Source organism: Euprymna scolopes, chromosome 39, assembly GCF_053919585.1.
Source record: "Euprymna scolopes isolate OS-2025 chromosome 39, ASM5391958v1, whole genome shotgun sequence".
In the NCBI taxonomy this organism is placed as follows: domain Eukaryota; kingdom Metazoa; phylum Mollusca; class Cephalopoda; order Sepiida; family Sepiolidae; genus Euprymna; species Euprymna scolopes.
The window spans coordinates 36,379,004-36,398,342 of record NC_136520.1 but is presented as its reverse complement, the minus strand read 5'-3'; the positions used below and the strand labels follow the sequence as shown (position 1 = coordinate 36,398,342).

The window sequence follows — 19,339 nt, the reverse complement described above, 5'->3', positions numbered from 1 at the left end:
AAATAGAGAAAGAAAATAGAGAGAAAAAGAAGAGAGAAAATATATATATGTATATATATATATATATATATATATATATATATATATATATACATATATATACATATACATATATGTATGATATGGAGAAGAAAAGAAAAAAGATATAAATGGTTATTATAAAGAGAATAAGAACTAGAAGGAAAAGGAAAGAATAATGAGATTTAGTTAAATAGAGAAAGAGAGAAAGAGAGAAAGTAAGAATTTGACAGTATATAGAAAAAGAAAAAGAAAAAGAAAAAGATCTGCGTGTCAACCAATTTATGAACAATTATACAATTCAGTAATGAAACATTTTATTACAAATGCAAACAGAAGATACAATCCAAGCGTCAGAAACGAACATGTCAAAAAAAGGCAGTGAATGTATCTAGCCAGCATATTTATCCTCTCACATACGTCCACGAGTAATATCAACGCAATTCAAACATACGTCTACAATTAATTAGGCCCTTTATGCTAAATGATATAAGTATAAAGTTTTCGCGTTTTTAATAGATAAATATATAAATAATGATAAAACAATATTAAAATTATTATTTATAATAATAAACATAATAATAATAATAATAATAATAATAATAATAATAATAATAATAATAATAATAATAATAATAATAAAAACAGAATAAAATTAATATTTATTATCTTTTTAATATAACATATTTAGCCATAAGATGGGATTAAATAAATTAAATAGGTCCAATAATTATAAATAAAAAACTACTAATATTTATGTATAAAAAAAGAATACAGTACATATATGTATATATACACACACACACACATATATATATCCATATATACACACACATACACACACATTATATATATATATATATATATATATATATACATATACATGCACATAAGTAAAGGTGTAACTATACAATTAAGTTGAAAATTTAAGCTATTTAAGTATAGATATAAAGTCATATTAAATCACAAATTAATACATTCAAGACCAGATTACTAATAACACAGATACAAGTACACTTACCTATAAATATATAAAAATATTCAGGCAAAAGAAGTAATTAAATCAACGAAATACTCAAAAGTAGCGACGCACAGGTAGATAATACCCAAATTAAAAATAATAAAATACATATGTATATACCCACAGAGAACCAACCGACATACAAATAAGCATATATATATATATATATATATATATATATATATATATATATATATATATATATATATATATATATATATATATAATCTTATGTATACACATACATACAAAAAATATACAAATATATGCACACAATCATATACTAATAAACAACCACGCACACACACATATATATACTCCCACATAGATATGTATAATTTACATAAATTATATATATATAAATATAAGAATACAAATAATTTGGCAAGAGTACAGATAGATGCATACACACATAGAAACATACAAATGGATTGAATAAACATGGGAGGGTATACCAAATAATATAAAAATATATAAATCTAAAGTACACACGGTCATAAAATAAATACATAGACACATACATATACACATAGACACACAGGTATATAAGATAGTGGAAGTAAAGAATGAAATCAGGAGAGGAGAAAGTATATTAATAGTATTTTAATAAATTATAGAAATCAGTGACAATTTTAAATTTATTTAAATTTTATATCTAAACTAAATTACTTAAAAGATGGTTTTTATAATGTTTGCAATTAATTGAATTTTCGTGCTTCTTATTTAATAATTTATCTCTTTCTCTAAAAGTAAGTATAAATAATTTCTTTATGAGAAATTAAGTAAAAAGTAAGTATAAATAATGTCTTTATGAGAAAAGTAAGTATAAATAATGTCTTTATGAGAAAGTATTTCTACCTATGTCTTTATGAGAAATTATTTATACTTACTTTTAGAGAAAGAGATAAATTATTAAATAAGAAGCACGAAAATTCAATTAATTGCAAACATTATAAAAACCATCTTTTAAGTAATTTAGTTTAGATATAAAATTTAAATAAATTTAAAATTGTCACTGATTTCTATAATTTATTAAAATACTATTAATATACTTTCTCCTCTCCTGATTTCATTCTTTACTTCCACTATCTTATATACCTGTGTGTCTATGTGTATATGTATGTGTCTATGTATTTATTTTATGACCGTGTGTACTTTAGATTTATATATTTTTATATTATTTGGTATACCCTCCCATGTTTATTCAATCCATTTGTATGTTTCTATGTGTGTATGCATCTATCTGTACTCTTGCCAAATTATTTGTATTCTTATATTTATATATATATAATTTATGTAAATTATACATATTTATGTGGGAGTATATATATGTGTGTGTGCGTGGTTGTTTATTAGTATATGATTGTGTGCATATATTTGTATATTTTTTTGTATGTATGTGTATACATAAGATTATATATATATATATATATATATATATATATATATATGCTTATTTGTATGTCGGTTGGTTCTCTGTGGGTATATACATATGTATTTTATTATTTTTAATTTGGGTATTATCTACCTGTGCGTCGCTACTTTTGAGTATTTCGTTGATTTAATTACTTCTTTTGCCTGAATATTTTTATATATTTATAGGTAAGTGTAATTGTATCTTGGTTATTAGTAATCTGGTCTTGAATGTATTAATTTGTGATTTAATATGACTTTATATCTATACTTAAATAGCTTAAACTTTCAACTTAATTGTATAGTTACACCTTTACTTATGTGCATGTATATGTGCATATATATATATATATATATATATATATATATATATATATATATATATATATATATATATATATATGTGTGTGTATATATGTGTGTGTGTATGTGTGTGTATATATGGATATATATGTGTGTGTGTGTGTATATATATACATATATGTACTGTATTCTTTTTATATACATAAATATTAGTAGTTTTTTATTTATAATTATTGGACCTATTTAATTTATTTAATCCCCTCTTATGGCTTAATATGTTATATTAAAAAGATAATAAATATTAATTTTATTCTGTTTTTATTATTATTATTATTATTATTATTATTATTATTATTATTATTATTATTACTATTATGTTTATTATTATTAATAATAATTTTAATATTGTTATATCATTATTTATATATTTATCTAATAAAAACGCGAAAACTTTATACTTATATCATTTAGCATAAAGGGCCTAATTAATTGTAGACGTATGTTTGAATTGCGTTGATATTACTCGTGGACGTATGTGAGAGGATAAATATGCTGGCTAGATACATTCACTGCCTTTTTTGACATGTTCGTTTCTGACGCTTGGATTGTATCTTCTGTTTGCATTTGTAATAATATGTTTCATTACTGAATTGTATAATTGTTCATAAATTGGTTGACACGCAGATCTTTTTCTTTTTCTTTTTCTATATACTGTCAAATTCTTACTTTCTCTCTTTCTCTCTTTCTCTATTTAACTAAATCTCATTATTCTTTCCTTTTCCTTCTAGTTCTTATTCTCTTTATAATAACCATTTATATCTTTTTTCTTTTCTTCTCCATATCATACATATATGTATATGTATATATATATATGTATATATATATATATATATATATATATATATATATATATATATATATATTTTTTTTTTTCTCTCTCTTCTTTTTCTCTCTATTTTCTTTCTCTATTTCTTTCTCTATTCTTTTTTTTTCTCTTCTTAATCACTCTCTCCCCATTGTAATCTTTTAACTTTATTTAAATTGCCCCTCCCTTTTTACATTTTTTAATTAAAGTTCTGTGTTTTAAGTTTTTTAACTCCAACTTTTAAAGAGTTCCAACCTAAAATAAAAATCCATTATTCATTGAACTTTTGAATAGTCAAGTCGCTGCCTGATGATATCTGTTGTTTGATTGAAACAAGTGGCTATTTGTAGCAGCGGGATGTGAACATGTTTATATAACAATAAACAAGTATATATATATATATATATATATATATATATATATATATATATATATATATATATATATACTAGCTTGGGCACCCGGCGTTGCCCGGGTGTTTGGATATGTTTGTTCAGCAAAAAAAAAAGTGGTAGTAGGAAGGCAGGCTCGAACCCGTACCGCAAATGAGGGAAAGAACGAGGTAAAACCTAACGTTTATGCTGTTACGACCACCGCCAAACTGGAAGCGACATTTTTTAATATTAAGGCTAGACAATCTAAAGGAGAGGATAACTTTAAAAAATATCGGCGAAAAAAGTGATCCCCCAGTAGAAAAGTGCATAGTTGAAGGGGAAGATATTAAGGTTTTTAGTCAATTTTTCGATATTTGTCGTATGAAAGATCGAACTTTAAAACGATAGTGATCTTGGTAAAATCCGTCGCCTCTATTGAAAGTTTAAGGCAGATATGCAAACAGACATGCATACAGAGATTTCTATATTTGTAACTAAAAACTTTTGACCCAAACTGATGAAAAAGCTTGCCCTATCTCTGTGAAATTTCAAATATTTAGACCAGAGATTTTCTGAGTAATTTGGAAGAGACCGCAGAGGTAAATTTTTTAAAACTTTGACCCCTATTATGACCCCTTAAAATTTATTGTTTTGGGTTCAAATCAAGTTATTAAGTTGGATCCATGTCCAAGGAACCTATATCTAAAATTTCAAGTGCGTAGACCAAAAATTGTCGGAGGAGTTTGGTAGAGTTCTCAAAGTCAAATCGTTGAACTTTGACCCCTTAATCGCCAAATTTCTGGCCAAAAACCGATCACATCGATTTTCCTTAATCTCAGTAACATGTATATCAAATTTCGAGTCTGTATACTAAAAATTGTCAGAGTTATTGCGTAGGGAAATGTACCAAGACACACAGACACTTTCACTTTTATATCTATATATATATATATATATATATATATATATATATATATATATATATATATATATATATATATATATATATAGATGCGCATGAGCGCACCCAAGTCATAAATAACACCCATTAATTTTTATATATAAATATATGCGTATGATTGGACCCAAGTCATATATGTTAGTGTGATTAAAACAATATATATATATATATATATATATATATATATATATATATTGTTTTAATCACACTAATATATATTGAGTTCAATATAATAATCGATAGAGAATTGTTTCTATAATAATATAATAATAATCTGCATAAATTAAAATATCATATTTAAGTGTATCTTAGGATCGGGCAACGTCAAGTGGTCTGCTAGTAAACTTTAAAAATCATACATTTTGACAACTTTTATTCCTTTAAGAATTTTAAATTTTGCGTAAAAAAAACCATTAAAAACTTCTATTTTGTGTTATTGGGATTTCTGTAGCTTTATTTTAATTCAATAAATGTTCAGATAATTAACGTTTTATTTTGTATTATTGTATTGTTGTTAACATTTGTTAATATTTTCGTCCGTTCCTTTTGAATATGATCGTCAATCAGTCAACATGATTGCACCCAAGTTTATATATATATATATATATATATATATATATATATATATATATATATATATATATATATATATATATATAGTTTTGCCCCTTCACTTCATTTTGTTGTTGATGCATTCAAGAAAGCAATCTATACCGACTTCAAAACTTAGTAGATGGTAGACGTTGCGAGCCTGTCTCTGCTTTATTATTTTCATGGCAAGTGCTCGCCTGAGCTTGAATCTATGACCCCCCTTGCCAAACTTTCACAAAAACACTCGTCTAGCTGCAACGACTATCAACAATCCCCCCCACTTTCTATCTGTGCCTAAATCTAAACGCAAATTCCATGAACAAAGCTTATTTCCTAGAACTGCCGCCCATGAAACTCTATTCTGTTGGTCTGCTTTCCAGCTGACTTCAATATGGTCGTCTTCAAGTCTAATGTAAACAAGTTCTCGTTGAGAACATAATCAATTTCTACACTATTTTCCCCACTATTACTACACTGCTGTCCCGGCGACCATCGTACACTCATTAACCCTTATCCTCGAGTGGCCTCCGGGCTTTCATTCCTTGTGACTCCTCTGTAAAAAATATAGACGTTAAATAGACATATTTTATAGTTGGTCTTATTTCAAGCCGCAAAATACCATTAGTTTTACAAGACATTTCCTTTATTTGTTTATTGCATATATTATCCTTTTATCTTGTGTTTCTTCTTCTACATGTTCTATTTCAGCATCATAATATGATAACATGTTATTGCGGTTTCATGTTACCGCCCCTTTGTTTGCAATGAGAACGAAACAGACACAAATACGTCGTCGGCAGAAATCCGACATTCCCGGAAATACGTGTGCTAAAAATAGCAATGACTTCAACCGCAAAGGAAAAAATACAATAACTCATTTTTCCGTAATTAACTGCTAGAAACTTCAATTTTGGATGGAAATAAAATATATTCAGACAAATAAACGCAGCATACCGATTTTCCTGTAAGAAAATCGGCTAAAAACTAAATATAGTCATTCATTTGTTTATCAAGCCAGTCGAAGTCCACTGACTACTATGAAGAGGAAATACGAAACGATGGACTCGTCTGAGTCATACTCCTGACTTTTAGATATTCACCTAAAGTAATTCAATCTTAAATCATTAATATGTGGCGAATGAATCACGAAGTGATTCAAACGAACGCTAAAAAGCAAATGGCCTTAATTGTTTGCCTTCTTTCTTTCTCTGCTTCGGTATTGGATTCACTTTCTTCTTCATTTTCTAAATCAAATAAGTTTCACAGGAATGTGTGAACTGAAAATAGTGTCAACCAATGAAAAAATCGTTTCAACCAATGAAAAAATCGTTTCAACCAATGAAAAAATCGTTTCAAGCCCCGAGAGTAACACGTCTATGTGAAAGTAGTAAGCGACGCGAAGTTAAAAACACTTCTGAAGCAAAGAGGGGGTGGGTGCTTAATATAGTCATTCACATACAGTACTGTTTCACAACTCATCAGTGCCTCTCTTTGCTGAAACATTCATATTAAATGTTTGTGGTTCTTGCCAATGCCCAAAGATGCTATCGTCGTCAATAGATTGCCTCTACCAAAGCCAGGGACCACACTACAAATATCCATATACTTAACTTCAGAAACTAATATTAATACTTACTTATATTGTTCCCATTTACAATGTCTCCCCACGGGACAGAGTTAGACACCAGGGTCGTTTTTTTAATGAGGAGAAAAGGAACAAAAATAAAAATTGTCTCAGTAGTGAAGGATTTCTTCTCCACTGACAGAGAACAAGAAATTGAAGTGAAGCATCTGAAGAACAGATACTACACTTTGATCTTGACCCGAAATGAACGCGTCATTTCCGGAACAAAATATTTTACTTTCTTATGAGCTTGTGATCTTAAAATTATGCCTTTCTTTTCCAAGTTATCAACATTTATGACGCATTGCTTATGACGCATCTTGTTCAGGTGAAACCCGTAAAGAAACGAGAAGCACAACGAAGGCGAATTACCGGACGCGACTTCATTTATTACGCCCTGTCCACGCAATGTGGATGTTATAAATATCAACCATGCAATTTGAAGGTGAAGAGCGAGTGTAATAGAGTGTGGACGTGGTAGCTATATGCAGATAACCTAGCTGTGTGCAAAGTGACGTCACAGCAAGGGAAAAAAATTATAAAAAGAAGAACGTGTGCACGAATCGAAGACCACGTTCGAGAGACAAGAGATCCAAGAGGAGGATCACGATCACGTTACAGAGGTGGAAATAAATGTCTGCTGTTTAAACCTGAAACAGCGAGTTGAATTTCTTTCCTCTTCCTTTTCTTATGTTCCTTGCGATGGAGTCTACAATGTGTTGGGTTCCTACATGTTAACACGTGTGTAATGTTACAGGAGGACAAATGTGGTATTACTTACGTTGTGTAAGAAACCTCCAAAATAACATCTTGGGAAGAGGGTGGCCTTTTCTGAAAAATACACAAATAAATAATTATATAAATTGCAATTTCCTTAGTCTGTAACAGTATTTTCGTTGATCTGTCACATTAAATTTAAAACAGCATTTTCGTTGGTCTGTCATGCTTAAGATTGAAATGGCATTTCTTTGATTAGTCCCGCTTAAATTTGAAAAAAAAAGCATTTTCGTTTGTTTGTAATGCTTAAGTTTAAAATAACTTTGCAGTTGGTTTGTCACTATTGTTTGGAATAAAAGTTTTGATATTTTTTCACGTTTACGTTTAAAATAGCATTTTCGATGGTCTGCCATGTCTGATTGCATGATCTGTCTGTGAAATGGCGTGATCCGTTTGTCATGATTGAAATAGTATTTCCTTTGGTTAATCTCGCTGAAGTTAGAAAAGCTTTACTAATTTTCTTTAACGTAATATGCAAATGAAGTTACAGACGTATATGTTCTTTGAATACATAGTATATATAGAAATTGTGCTGGAATAAAAGTGTTTAAAATCCGTTTTTAGTACGAAAATTCATTTGGGAGCCGTGTACATTTTGTACATATTAATGAAATTGTGAATTATATATATACATTGTTACAAATATGTGAAAAAATATATAATTTGAGACAATAATTACTTTTAATATTATAAAAAAAAAAAGTCGAGAGAGAAAATTCTGTTTTATCGCGCTTTATATTGTCGTCTGCTCTCATTGAGTTTGTAAACTCCGGAAAAAGAAAAAGAGAGAGAGAGATCATACGAAAATACAGCGAGGGGACGCCTATAAACTGTAAAGAAAGGGAGAGGGGGAGAGAGAAGATATGAAACTAGAGAGAGGGAAAGCTGCAGGCATCCGCCTCGCGTGTTATTGAGCGAGTGACGCGAGAGAGATGCAGGTACATGCAGTGAGAGAGGGGGCGCCAAAGAGAGAGAGAGAAAGGTATACCATTAGAGAGAAGGAAAGGAGCGGCGCAGGGTGGCGAGACAGTTACGATATAGCAGCTGAGGAGGAGGGTCAGGGAAGCGACATTGTTGGCGATGGTGACGGCGAAGAAATGAACGATATATTTTGACGACAGAGAAAACAAAGAAGGCGATAATGAGGAATGACGATGTATCCAATGGACGAAGGAATGAAATTGTTTACAAAAGAAAGGAATGTGACAGAAATATTTAAAACCCGGCGCTGAGTGAGTCGATTGTTTATTTTTCTCTATATATATCTCTCTCATATATGAAAACAACTACAAAAACAAAAACACAAAATGGATATCCTTCCATTTTGGAGTTAAAAGCAGACGACAGGGTGTGAACTGTTTATTTCTTTTGCGCGGAAATTCTCTCTCGAATCTATTTCAAGTTTGATTGTTCATCCAGTTACACATTCTCTTTTACTTTCGTTACAATATATTTTTATATATGTAAATAAAATTGTGTTAATTTTTCCATTGGCCTCGGTATTGTTACTTTGATGTGTTTTTCCTGTCTTGTGTTTATAAATGTCTTTTGAGAAAATGGATATATCCCTCTACCGGGAAAACTAATTTCTTTTAAATAAATTTTTTTTATATTTTGTGTTACGACTTTTACCCCTAGACATTCTGGGTCGTAAAACTCGTATTTCTATCTGTTTGTTCATAATTTTATGAAACGCTAGTGTAAATTTGGTGTTTTTCTCAATCTTAACCCCCCATTTGTACTGACGAGCAGACGATATCGAAAAAAATATTTTATTTCTAAACATTTTATTTGTAAATATTAAGATGGATATCATTTCCGAAACGATCGTACACATAATTTGGGTTTTGTTATGTTTCTCCCTTTGAAGCGGATTAATAATTTCACAATTTTTAATGTTTCATCCTCTCTATTAAGATAGCTCTAGGTAATTACTCCCATCGAGTTTATCATATATTTGCAATACTCCGAGCACATCACGTTTCAAATATTAATACATTTAACTGAGGTTTTTCTGTTTTAGACTTTATTCTTTAAAATGAGAACCGGAAGAAGAAAACGCATAGACGAACAGAAATTAAACAAGACAATCGCTTACGAAATCGCATGTCGCCTGCTTTGTTTGAAATGTGTTCCGGATAACGTACGCCATTTTGGTGTCCCCAAATACTCGGTTTGTTCATATTGTTATACGCTGGAGTCGGTATTCTTTTAAATTCTGGTTTTACTTTGGCCCAATTAGACGAGTCATGTCTGAAATGTTGATAAAAATAACGAAAGATTAAATAAGTTTAAACATTCTATTCATTTAATAACCATCTTTCGGTCACCTCTCTCTCTCTCTCTCTCTCTCTCTCTCTCTCTTTCTAAATATATATATATATATATATATATATATATATATATATATATATATATAAGAGAGAGATAATTTTTCAGAATGTAAGAGATTATATAATAGTTTCCACACAGCCAAATAACGTCACAGCCTACAATATATATACATTAGTCATTCAATAAATTTAAAAATTTATGACATGAAATATTTAAATTTCATATCAAAAGATTTTTATTATTCTATGTAAGACGAAGAATACATTTGAAACATTATAACTCCTTATCCTATAGGATTTCGATGTCTACCATCTCTTCAGAGGAGAAAATATTAGCAAATAGTTATAGCTATTTTAAACTTATTTGCTAAAGTCAGTGAGACATGGAAAATCACAATTAAAAGTTGTTTAAGTATTTAAAATGTCATAGAGTAAGGGAAGTTAATGAAAATGATATAAAAATTCACATCCAAATTGCATGGTAAAGTCCGAAGTGAATGTCCTTGATAGCAGTGTTGTAAAGACATTCGTGGGCAAGATATCATTGGAAATGTAAGTTGAGAGAATATTTTCACTTTTTGTTCTCATCTCCTTTGCAATGTTCACGACAATTCAGTTACCCATCAGTGCTAAAAAAGAGAAATACATTTTTTTATTCGCGTCGTTAAATAATTGTGTCGGCGAACTTTTTTTTTTACTTACTAAAAAACATTTATACAGTTTTCGGTCTTTATTTTCACTGTTAACATTTTTTCCTGTTCTATGGAAAAAAACGCATTTACTTTGAAAAAAATATTGAATATTTCTGTCGATATATATATATATATATATATATATATATATATATATATATATATATATATATATATATATATATTTCTCGTCTATGAACATGCCATTCTTTTTTAAATAAATATTCGTTCCAAGGAATTTAAAATAGTATGTTCAACGTTCATTTGCAAAGTTAATGAAGGAAACGAATTACATTTTCCCCCAGTTGTTCTAAAAATGATAAAACCTGGTTAATCTAAACACGGGGTTGTTAAATTTCCGTAAATTCTGCATTTTACCCGTTATACAAGGATGGACAACTTACAAAGTACATTGGAACAATTATTAAAACTGCAAATTGAACAACAACAACAGCAGCAGCAGCAGCAACGACGACGACGACGATTGAACGCGCAATAACAATTATTTTAACACCAAAAACGGTCAGCCACAACAAGAACAACCAATAAGGCTAGAAACCCGGCAATATGAAAATCAACACCACATTAAAGAGCTGCTTACTCAAGTCATAAAAAATAATACGTCCACCGATAATAATACCGCATTTTCACTTAATATGGAATGCGATTGACAATTTCTGCTATGGACCAGAAGAAGAGAAATCATTTTCAGCTTATTATCGAAGATACAAAGATTTTTTTAGTATCGACTGCAACCGGAGGTCGGACCAGAAAAACGTTCGTTTGCTATTACGAAAACTAGAGACGGCCTAGCAAAACAAGTTTGTAGATTCTATTTTGCCACGTAAAACTTCAGAGTTATTTTTCGCCTAGACAGTGAAACTGCTTAGAGAACTATTTAGCGCGAAAGTCTGTTTCATAAGCGTTTAACATTTCTGAATTTGCAAAAAAAAAAAAAAAAAAAAATGACGATGATTTCGCAACTTACGCAACCACGATAAATAAATATTGTGATGAATTCAAACTTTCAGACCCAGTGCAGACAATTTTAAATGTTTAGTATTTGCGCAAGGACTGACTTCGGGTCGAAATGCGGTAATTAGAAGCATGTCTTAACACAATTTGAAAATGGACCGAGTCTAACCCTACAAAAATTAACAGAAAGAAAATAGAATTTATTAAAAAAAGACTCAATGGGTATCGAATCTGGAGTGGCGCATATATATATATATATATATATATATATATATATATATATATATATATATATATATATATATAAAAGCAGACAGATAATTTAAAACACCCGCAACAAAGAAAACATAAGGGAAAAAGGGATGCACATATCGGCACACAGCTAAGAAAGAATTTACAGAAAGAAAAGTCCCGTCTTCGTGTAATCGATGTGGTAATTTCCATTGGGTTAAGAACTGTCCATATCTAAAAATGTTTAATACGTAAAGGAAAAAAAAAAATAGGGCAGAAAGGCTCCCATTGCAGAAATAGAATTAAAAATAAAACCAGAGTGTGTTTGTCAGAAACCGAAAATAATGAAGACGGTTTTACGAAAATGTTATAAGAATTCATGATAAAGAAATAAATATGCAACTCGATTCGAGTTCAGACATTTCGATATTAAATTTAAAGACACGGAAGAAATTAAATGGGCCCACAATAGTGAGAACACGTAAAACAGCAAAGGCCGTTAACGGTACACTGACACGAAGTAACTTCGAAGGTGAATTTTTGGCGTCACATTATTGGGAAAACGAAAAAGTTAAAAATCTAAGTACTAAAATATGCCATGAACCTACTCGGACTGGATGCATGAATTTAAATTATTGAAACAGCCAATAAATACATTTTGCAAAGCAAAAATAGAAATTACAATAGACGCACAAGCCATGAGAAACAAATTAAAAGGAAACTTTCCTTGTTCTATGCCATAAAAGGCCAAATAGAAGACGACAATAAACCGATGCTGTTGTAGACCGAACAAAAGTAACTTTCCCCTAACGAAAAAAGCGCCTAACGACAAACCAAAAACAGGCAGGGTATTCTATCGCTAGTCCTAAAGCGATGACACCCTCGCCAACCGACCCAGTCGTAAATGTCTATGCGATTGCAAGCGATTTTTCACCGGATACGAAAACTTCAGCTACACCGCAACAGGTACCAATCGCAACTCTATTTTTCCCAGCATTGGAATATTATTTACCGATAGTCAACATCACTCAAGGATATTACGTTGAGCAAAATAATAGCACGCAAATTGTTTTTCCACAATATGGAAAAACCGCTGGATCGTTTTACCCGGCGTCTCTCCAAAATGAACAGTTCTTCAGGTTAACAATAGTGGAAATCCCACGAGAAAATATCGCCCCTTGTTTGATAGATTATTACAAGCGGGGATCTAGGTGAGGTTTAATTACCTTTGGCGGAGTCTACTCACGCAAGTAATCAATTGTTTTATTAAATTCTCGCAATTGATACACGAGAAAGTGGCAATAAAACATTTTTTCTTGCAGGTCAAAAGAAAAAAAAAATTGCCCTTAACAATGAATCACCCCAGAAGTAGAGGCTATTGAATCCGTCTACGACAAATTTGATATGGAGCCTCCCCAAATAACACTAGAACCACGACGTTCAAACAGGAAAAGGAAAATCACCGAGCCATTTATGGTCCACCTAAAAAGGGGGAAAAATACTGATACACCGTTCGGAGTTATCAGCTTAGTAGGAGGGGGGGGGGTTGTGGCAGAATTAAACGGTGTTACCTACTCATGGACTATTCCACATTCAATAAATACCGGAAGTCCAAACCGTAAGGTAAAAGTCGATATCCAGTGAACCACTCTAAGTCGTTCGTCGGTTAGACGACCTATCCACCTTTTTTATGTTTTTGTAATGCATATTGTTACCTTATTCTGGCGTTCTGTTTTCTTTATAACCCTTTAGCAAACCTATAACAGGATAAAAGTAGGTTTATTGTGATATAATCAGATTGGAGTAAATAAAAGGCGGTTATAGTTAACTTCTAGCTAAGAGACGCTAACTTCGGGTGGAGTGGAAGATTGGTTGATTTTGCTAGGTGTTCCGTTGAACTGAAATGTTTGTGGGGGGGGGGCGGGTGATGGTTATAGTTTCATTTAAAATTTTGCTTCAAAAGAAGAAACACAGGAATTAGAATTAAATGATTTCTGGGAAACGCATTAAAAAGCAAAGAGTGAGATCTTTTTGAGTGTTGGCTCGGGGAAAATATAAATTAATACAAATAAATAAATAAATAATGATGAATACATGGAGAGTATATATATATATATATATATATATATATATATATATATATATATATATATATACACACACACACTATTGTATATCAAAATTGGTACAAGTGGAGGGTGCAAGTTAGAGCATGTGTTAGAGGGAGGGAGAAGGTGTAGATAGGGATAGTCTGAGAGTGTTATGGTGATGTATTTTTTCTATAGTTGAGACAAAGTAAAGAAATAGATAGTGGGATGGAAGATGGTGGAGTGATAGAAAGGAACTGTTGTGTGGGACAGCCAATATTTTTCATTTTTTTTTTCTTCGCTAAAATAATAACTTTTGTACCTTAATTTATATTAAATATCGGTATAGTTATTGGCGGAACACAAAGACGCTATCGTCAAAATGGCCTCTACTAAGACCAGGGACCACGCCACAGAGCAATACGTGATAGGCAAAAATTGGGCACTGCAAACAAACAACAAAAAGAAAATACTTTGTTTAATATTTTGTGCGAAGGGGCCCGGAAAATGCGGCTGTCCCTGACCTTTTTAAGTAACGATCACATGACCTCCCAGGGGACAACTCACCTGATAAACGCCTAAATCAATTATATCCGAGAGAGAGAGAGAGAGAGAGAGAGAGAGAGAGAGAGAGAGAGAGAGAGAGAGAAGACGCCTACAGGTAGTTATCTATTATACAAAGTGCAATTGTCTGTGCGTTTGTGCGTTTGTATGTCCAGCTAAACTTGAAAAATACATTATCATCACCTACAAAGTTGGCATCTTTATAATTAACCTAACCCTGGAAAAATAATATTTAGCATTTAGCAAATAAAAAAAGAACTTTTGTTTTTTCTGGGGGGTAGGTGTCAAATGGACATTTGTATCATTGAATATTATTAACCATTAAACAATATTTTTAATGTTATCATGTATTAATACAAACCATTTTTTTTAAATTGAAAGATTAATTAAATCTATAGTTTCGTAATTATTGCCATTTCTCTACAAAGGAACGGTTGCAAGAAAGTTAATTTTAGTAGTGTTCTGGAGGCATTTTTCGTTTCATTTGACACTTTCAGTAGCGCTCTGAAGGCCTCCTAATTTTTATATTTAAACTCCTTACATCAAAAAAGACTCTTTTAGACGGATTCAAAAAATTAATCCTATATTTAGTTTTTTTTTTCTTTTTTCCAGGGCAATGCTGGATAACGCTACTAGTAAAGAATAAAAAGGAAATGCTTACTTTTGTGGGTATTTCGGGTTGTTTTTTATGAGTTTAAAGAGGCGTCGCCTGTTAACGTTATGGTTGTCAGGATGCTTGGCTGTCGCCCACGGATTGCCGCACGCACCAGTCAAGTTATGAGTTCCGGTGTAATTGGCGCCGATAGCAATCTTGACAGTGTTTGGAGGGGTGTACAAAACGGTGATACCGATGTTGAGGTGGACACGTTTGATCCCTTTTGTTTGAGTCACGTCGATACGGACCGGTGGAATCATTATGGAAACATCCTTTTTCTGTGGAATTCGGTCGATCTGGAAATAAATAAATAAATGAACCAATATTTTTTCTTAGGTACAGTCCCACTTGGACGAAAGAGGATACTATTTGTGATCATATCTACAGGGAAACTATATAGGGAGTTGAGCAGCGGGATGTCTGTTTACATTACACTTGAACTTCAGCATGTCAGTACAGTTAGGGAAGCAAGAGACCGGGTGGGAATTCCGAAGTCTAGCAGTTCGAGGAAAGAAACTATTAAAGTAGAAGGTTTTCTGGTATATAAGAATCTCTACAGTGAAGGGGCGGGATTTTGCTGCTTGTCGAGTTAGTTGGAGATATTTACGTCGAGGTAGTACAAATGCTACGAGTTCATTAGAGCACTTTTCATTAAAATATTTGTAAAACGGGCACAGGGATGCAACATTGACGTTAGCTCGCGTGGCCAACGCACCGTTCTAGACATTTCATTATACAACTGTTGAGAGACAACGCGCGGATCTTTACTACTGACTGTTCTTTCATCAACTTTACAACATGGCAAGAAAGAAGAAGAAGAAGAAACAAAATACTGAGGATGGAGTTTGACCGAAATATATTTAAATTATAAATTTCAAGCAAGTAAATTATTTGCTTATTTTCGTAATATTGCGTTATAATTTGCCTTTCAAGCGCACTTAATGCGTATTTTCTTTTATTCAAATTAAATCAACGCTTCTATAAGGGAACTCACCCCATCACACACACACACACACACACACACACACACACACACACACACACACACATATATATATATATATATATATATATATATATATATATATATATATATATAGTTTTTCGGTGGGAAGATATCCAACAATTGAAAACAATTGAATTTCAACAAGGGTCGTTGATAGTGCTCAATCATAAGAGAGCAAGTTATAGTTTTTTTTTAATTTTTTATGTAAATACAGTCATATCTTGCTACGATGTGCACACCGTTTCAATCATATTAGATATCATCAGGCAAGAAAAATTAAGGTACAAAAACTGAAAAGGTTCAACACCATTTCAGTTTTTGAGGAAAGAAAATTCGCTATGAGTGGTGATGGGCGAAATTAAAGTTCTTGCCGTCCTTTTATTTCGCCCATCGCCACTCATGGCGAATTTTCTCTCCTAAAAATTTGAAAAGGGGTTGCACCTTTTTAGTTTTTGTTCCTTAATTTTTCTTGCCTGATGATATCTAATATGATTGAATCAGTCTGCACATCGTAGCAAGATATGACCGTGTTTACATAAAAAATTATATATATATATATATAATTTTTTATGTAAATACAGTTATATCTTGCTACGATGTGCAGACCGATTCAATCATATTATATATATATATATATATATATATATATATATATATATATATATATATATATATATATAAGATTAAATTTTATTGTTCATAAAAACATGGACAAATGTCAAAAAAGAAAAGGGTTATTCGGGAAGAAATATTGATGCAAAAATGAACGCATGATAACAAAGTCTAGAAATAGACCGATTTTACTTTATTATGTAGATGAGAGGATATGCGACATTATTCGTCGTCCGTGGCTTACCGTAATATTGTACATACTGAGTAAAATGTGCTTTCCGAGAGCAGTGACGCTTATGGATTTTTCATAGGTTTCTTTTCGCTGATTACAAATCGTTTCGATCAGGAAACTATCGATGTGATCACGAGCGTTTGTTCGCAGAAGTGTGTACTGGCATGGCAATGGGCCGTCGATGATATCCTTGCTGAAGGTAATAAATTCTTTCCCGCTGAAAGCGCATTCGTATTTGGAATCTAAAAAAAATATTTAAAAAATGTCATTAATTCTACCAGGTGAATCAAACTTATAAGTCACAAGTCCTATACAACCCGTGGCCCCGCTTACACCGGTCTAAGAAACAATTGTATTAAAATTTAGCAAATTCTTACAAATTCGTATCTACTGGTGGCGCTAAAATTGGTTGGCAAAAACGAAAAGTTCTCGTCAGGGGACGTAATATGGCTTGTCTTCATTGGCACATACGCCATATTACGTCGCCTGACGAGGACTTTTGTTTTTTTGCTAACCAATTGTCCTGAACATTAGCATGTTCAGTGTAGCGACTACGTAATATTTGTCTATATAAATAAATATATTATATTTTGCTCTTTTTTTATTGAGCACTCTTAATAACCTCGTTTTGATTCATGAGTCTTCCTTCTTGAACACCTTTAACTTTATATATATATATATATATATATATATATATATATATATATATATATTAAGTAATGTGATTTATAATTTAAAAGTTTTAAAATTTTTTAAATTTAACAATCAAAATTTAATTAAATTAAAAATCAGTTTCATAAGAATAATGTTGTTGTTCCTTCTTATGAAACTGATTTTTAATTTAATTAAATTTTGATTGTTAAATTTAAAAAATTTTAAAACTTTTAAATTATAAATCACATTACTTAATATTGAATTAGCTCTAGGACATTTAACTATCGAGCTTATTATATATCTAAATTACAACGAGCATTTCCTGTATTTTAATTAAGCTAGTAATTTCACTATTACATTAAAATACACTTAGCTCTTTAGACTATTATTCTAATCTCCTTTAAATTATATATATATATATATATATATATATATATATATATATATATATATATATATATATATATATATATCAGAAAAAAAGAATTCTTTTAGACCCTAGACGTCTTACGCCATCCTCATCAGGGGCAAACGATGGCATTTTTTAAAAACTTAAAAAAAAAGAAAATATGGGGGAGAAATTAAAATTAATAATGAAAATGGGAACGATTAATTTACAATTATAATAAAACTAGCACGGGTGCCCGGCGTTGCCCGGGTGTTTGGATGTGTATGCTGAGCAAAAAAAACAAAACAAAAAAAGTTACTTTTTTTTAAACTTTGACCCCTATTTATTGTTTTGGGCTCAAATCAAGTTATTACGTTAGATCCATGTCCAAGAAACCTATATCTAAAATTTCAAGTTCGTAGACCCAAAATTGTCGGAGGAGTTTGGTAGAGTTCTCAAAGGTCAAATCGTTGAACTTTGACGCCGTAATCGCCAAATTTCTGGCCGAAAACCGATCACATCGATTTTCCCAAATCTCAGTAACCTGTATATCAAATTTCGAGTTTGTAGACTAAAATTGACAGAGTTATTGCGTAGGGAAATGTATACACACACACACACACACACACACACACACACACACACACACACACACACACACACACACACACACTTTCACTTTTTTAGATACACTAACATTGGTACCGGACGTTGCCCGGGTGTTTTGAAGTGTACGCTGAGGAAAAAAAAAAAAACGGTCATTTTTTTAAACTTTGACCCCTATTATGACCCCTTAACGTTTATTGTTTTGGGTTCAAAATTAAAAATTCCGCAAGAACTTCCTTCTTAACCCAATAACTCACTTTTTAAAAATACATACTATATATTTTTAAAATATAATTTATGCATTTAATAATATAAGAAAAAAGTATAATGGACTTTTATTTAAAATTTAATATAGGG

General features: G+C 31.1%; 1 protein-coding gene across 1 annotated transcript in view; it reads right to left on the bottom strand.

The window, feature by feature from the left end:
* Positions 1-19,339, bottom strand: part of LOC145263741 (uncharacterized) — a 61,389-nt gene that overhangs the window by 4,900 nt on the left and 37,150 nt on the right. Inside the window, exons 2-5 of the mRNA XM_080120732.1 lie at positions 17,347-17,576; positions 15,491-15,780; positions 10,046-10,200; positions 7,952-8,001 (exon numbers count right to left, since the gene is read on the bottom strand). Coding sequence (XP_079976858.1) covers positions 7,952-8,001; positions 10,046-10,200; positions 15,491-15,780; positions 17,347-17,576 — 725 coding nt within the window. The remainder of the gene's footprint in view (positions 1-7,951; positions 8,002-10,045; positions 10,201-15,490; positions 15,781-17,346; positions 17,577-19,339) is intronic.